The 4,760-nt window shown below is 29.7% G+C and overlaps 1 protein-coding gene across 1 annotated transcript in view; it reads right to left on the reverse strand.

Annotated features, from left to right (window-relative positions):
• The window catches only part of HELRODRAFT_64375 (hypothetical protein), a gene marked incomplete at both ends in the record, with an annotated part of 2,981 nt that extends 358 nt beyond the window's left edge, over nt 1-2,623 (reverse strand). The window contains one exon of the mRNA XM_009017306.1: nt 2,391-2,623. Within this exon, the coding sequence (XP_009015554.1) occupies nt 2,391-2,623 (233 nt within the window). The remainder of the gene's footprint in view (nt 1-2,390) is intronic.
• Nucleotides 2,624-4,760: the final 2,137 nt, after the last annotated feature.

The raw sequence follows: 4,760 nt of genomic DNA on the forward strand, positions 1-4,760 counted from the left end.
TAAATTGTGGAAAAAATATAAGCAAGTGTTAAAATGGTTAGCGAACTAGCTCAGTCAGTAGAAAGTGCCATATCTCGCGATGCTATTACGCGATGGTCTGGTTCGAATACTGTCTCTCTTATACTTAGACTATCATGCGCCATGCGCGTGTGATGCGGTGTTTGCGCGTGCATGCATGCATGCATGCATGTAAGTAAGTATGTATGTATGTACAAACTCGAACATAACGAGCGTTCAGCGAGAGTCTTCAGAGGAGGTAAGTATGTATGTATGTACGTATGTATTTATGTACGTATTGTATGTATGTATTTATGTATGTATGTATGTATGTATGTATGTATGTATGTATGTATGTATGTATGTATGTATGTATGTATGTATGTATGTATGTATGTATGTATGTATGTATGTATGTATGTATGTATGTATGTATGTATGAACCCGTTTTGATGAACAAGCCATGGTTAGGCATGCAATCGTTTCCGAGTTCAACTTTTATCTATGTCCCTGGTCTCGCACAGTCAGGTATCTAGCAGCTCCATCCAGAATGCAAAAGGTATGTATGTATGTATGTATGTATGTATGTATGTATGTATGTATGTATGTATGTATGTATGTATGTGCGTCAGTCTTTTTGGCATGTAAGCAGTTCGGTGTATGTCGGAACTACATAACAACAATAAAATAGTAAACATAAATAACACAATAAAAAATTAAAAAAAACCATTAACCATTCCTTTTATTTAACGCGTTGAAAAGAAGAAAATCTGTAATTTTATGTCTTTCATTTGTTTTACTATATATTTTCCTCATTTCTCTATTAAAACACATGTGTTTTTAAAGTTGAGAAATTTTATCGAACGAGAGAAGTTACTATATTTTATCCAATATCACCCTGGATTTTGGATTTTTCATGATTCATTCAACTCAGATGTAGTTAACAATAGATTTTCAACAAATAACCAAAATGGTCTTTCAAACTAATATCCTTATTAATAAAACTGCTTAATGCAAGTTGTGTTCGCTTAATTTTTAAAGCAGATTTGTATAACTTTTTGAAAAATTAGTCAATTTTAGAGTATTTCTTGCACAAAATAAGTTTTTTTACTTTATTATTCAGCTCTGACAAACGCAGAACTGTTCATAATTATTCGTCATTCTATAATTATAATTATACTATTATGCCATGAAGGCACTGTACTATCAACATCACACGGCCTACATACATGCCTTATATCCCACAAATCACACCAAACAACTAACTTATCTGAACAATTTTGCAACAAAATTTGATCATCAAGTGATTTAGCCACAGTAAAAAGTTTAGCATCATCAGCAAATAAATACAAATCAGTCAAAGCATCATACAGTTCAAATATATAATTCACATATATTATAATCAGGACAGGTCCCAAGACGCTGCCTTGTGGGACACCTATCAACACATCAGAACATTCAGAAAATTCATTATTCAAAGCAACCGGAAAGTTTCTATTCTTAATATATTCCTTAATTCAATTTAATACACTAATATTCAACATACACAGCTTCAAAATTAATTTTCCATGATTAACCTTGTCAAATGCTTTTTCAAAAACCGTGTACAGCACATAAATTTCACAACCCATATCAACTGCCTCAGACCATACATTCATTAATTCTAATAAATGAAGAGAAGTAGAACGACCTTTTAAAAACTATATCGATTGATATCAAATAATTTGTTTCCTCAAAATGATCTTAACAATCAAAAGTCCTTAACAATCGCTTCTATAATTCTAAAATCGCACTCTTCTCATACATATATATATATATATATATATATATATATATATATATATATATATATATATATATATATATATATATATAGCCGATATTATGCTTGTCTTTCAATCAGCTGGTAAAGTCGCATCGCTTAAAGATTTTGTGTAGAGATGACATAAAAAAATGACAATAGAAGTGGTACATTCTTTTAAAACCTTCGAAAATATCTTGTCACAATCAGCGGATTTTTTAACATTAAGTTTTTTTTAACTTATTTTAACATGTGAATGTTTGATGTCTGATAGTTTCTTTCGGATGACTTCTAGCAAGTATCAAATTTTTATAACATGAAAGCGTTAAAAAAATAAATCAAATGATCGAATAGGCTACTAGCTATTTAGCGCAGTAAAATAATATTTTCAAACAAAACTGCATTAAGTTGTGCTGTTATTAAACTTAACAATAATAGTAACAATAATAATATATCAATATAATCACCAAAAATATTACTTCTACAAATAATTTTAATAATACAACCACCACTACCTCCGCAACTGATAGCAACAAAAATGATAATAATATTAACAATAGAAATGAATGAAAATGCTAAAATATATTCTCACTCCTCATCGCATTCACAGTCGCTTATTGTCCAGGGCCTGAAATTGAAGTAGCTATATTTCATGCTGAGTGAGGCTATCGTGTCGTTGCAGTGGTCGTGAATCATGCAACAACGGTCGATTTTCTTAAAGTAACCCTCGGCAACGTTTGATGCTCTTGAAATGTTTCCAGGCCCACACCACGTCGTTCCGTAGGGAATAGCCCACCTCTGTGCTCCTATACCGGCTGACAACATCAGAATGCAGAGACCGAACATCATCCATGAATTATCGAGTTTCAACATTTTCCTCTATTTATTTATTTAAATTTTAAACGATTTTATTCACAAATAATATTTAGTTTGTAAAAATTTAATCAAACATCAATAAACAACAGACGGAGCTTTATTTAAAACCAGCACTCGTATCCAAGTATTATAAATGGGGAAAGAATCACACGTGCTCGATCAAAGTTTCTAAAGTGCAAAGTTTTGATTCGCAGGCCGTGTTTATATTTACAGTCTGTTGTGCTGAGCCGTCTATCAAACCGATGACTCATATATATATTACAGTAATTTTTGAATTAGTTGATGTTTGATTGCACTTGAATTTTATAAAACAGTACTTCAATTTTTTTGTTTCTGTACGCTATTGTGCGTTTGAAAATAAAACAAAACGATTTTATATTAGAAAATTTCTATGTATTAAAGACATAAAATGATCATGAAAAAGCTTTGAATTTTGAAACGTGATAAACAACCCTTTGTTACACGTGAAATGTCATTAACTGTTCTGAAAAATCGTTTTATGTTTTTAAATTCAACGTTATTAACAAGGAGTTCGAAGAAAAAAACCACGAAATTTTGAAAGCTACGACGGACAACCCATAGTAATTTGATTTGGGGTGTGAATTAGTTACGCTAACAGAAAAATAATACTAAAGTTTTCCACGAGTAACTTAAAAAATAGTGACAAGAATATGAGTGAAACCAACTACTCGTTTAACTTGAAAATAATGACAGGTATGGATGATGGAACCAACTAAATACAAGTCTTTAATTAATTGGCAATGTAAAAAGATATGGTTTAAACAATAAAAATACGTTAAAAAATATTGAAACGTTGAAGTAAAAGAACAAACAGCAGTAACATGATCCTGCCACAACAACACCTTAATGTGTCATCCAGTGAGGACAACAAACCACATGCAGTCAATTAAATGATATAATTTCTGATTAATTTCAAATAAAGAAAGCAATGGATTAAATAAGGAAAAAACTCACTAAGGTAAAACAAGATTGCTTCCTGTAAATCAAATAATTATATAAAAAAAATGAAAAAATTACGAACACGAACGTAACATAACAAAACAAACATGAACGACGCAAACAAACATGAACGAGACAACTCAAACGATAATGAGCTTCAATGAACAATATGAATATGAACCTGGACAATACAAACATGATGAACATGCATGGTGAGCAGATAAGCAATGGTTTCTTCATTAAGTTTCTATTTATATCTTCTTATTTATACAATAACCGCCGCCACGACAAACGTACTCCAACTAAACTTTACCAAGCCATATATATACATACAGTATTGCATGAATTCTACCAAATTGTTAACATTAATCAATTTAAAGTTTGTCTTTTCAATTATCTCTACATTTTTCTATTTTCTTTATATACATTGCCATATAGAATTTTCTAAAAATTTTTCAATTTATTGAAAATAGAATTATTACCCAAGTGAACTGAGTAAGGAAAATTGAAAAGACAAACTAGACAAACTTAAAATTGACTAATGCCAACAATTCGGTAGAATCCATACAATACTGTATAAAATATGGTCTCCTTGTCTCCTTAAAATATATATATATATATATATATATATATATATATATATATATAGATATATTGGGTTTAGACTATCATAAATACAATTATTTATATAGACCATTGCGTTTTCGGCATTATTCAACTTGTAGTTGAGTGTCTCAATTTTTCTAACGAGACTTTTATCATCATGATGAAGTTTATTAAGGTTAAATAAAAAACTTTTAATATTTGACATTTTTGACAAAACATTATTAATAACGTTATTACTACAAAAAAGCTCTTTTCAGCATCAACTGCCATCATCAATGTAGTAGTTACAAAGATGGGACAATACTATATAACTGAATAATGCCGAAAACGCAGTGATCTTTATAAATAATTACACACATATATATATATAATTATATATATATATATATATATATATATATATATATATATACATATATATATATATGTTGGTAATAGACCATAATTTTTACAATATTCTATAAATTCTACCGAATGTTTGGCGTTAATATGTTTGTAGTTCGTTTTTTCGATTTTTCTC

The sequence above is a fragment of the Helobdella robusta genome (assembly GCF_000326865.2).
Source record: "Helobdella robusta unplaced genomic scaffold HELROscaffold_2, whole genome shotgun sequence".
NCBI classification, from domain to species: Eukaryota; Metazoa; Annelida; class Clitellata; order Rhynchobdellida; family Glossiphoniidae; genus Helobdella; species Helobdella robusta.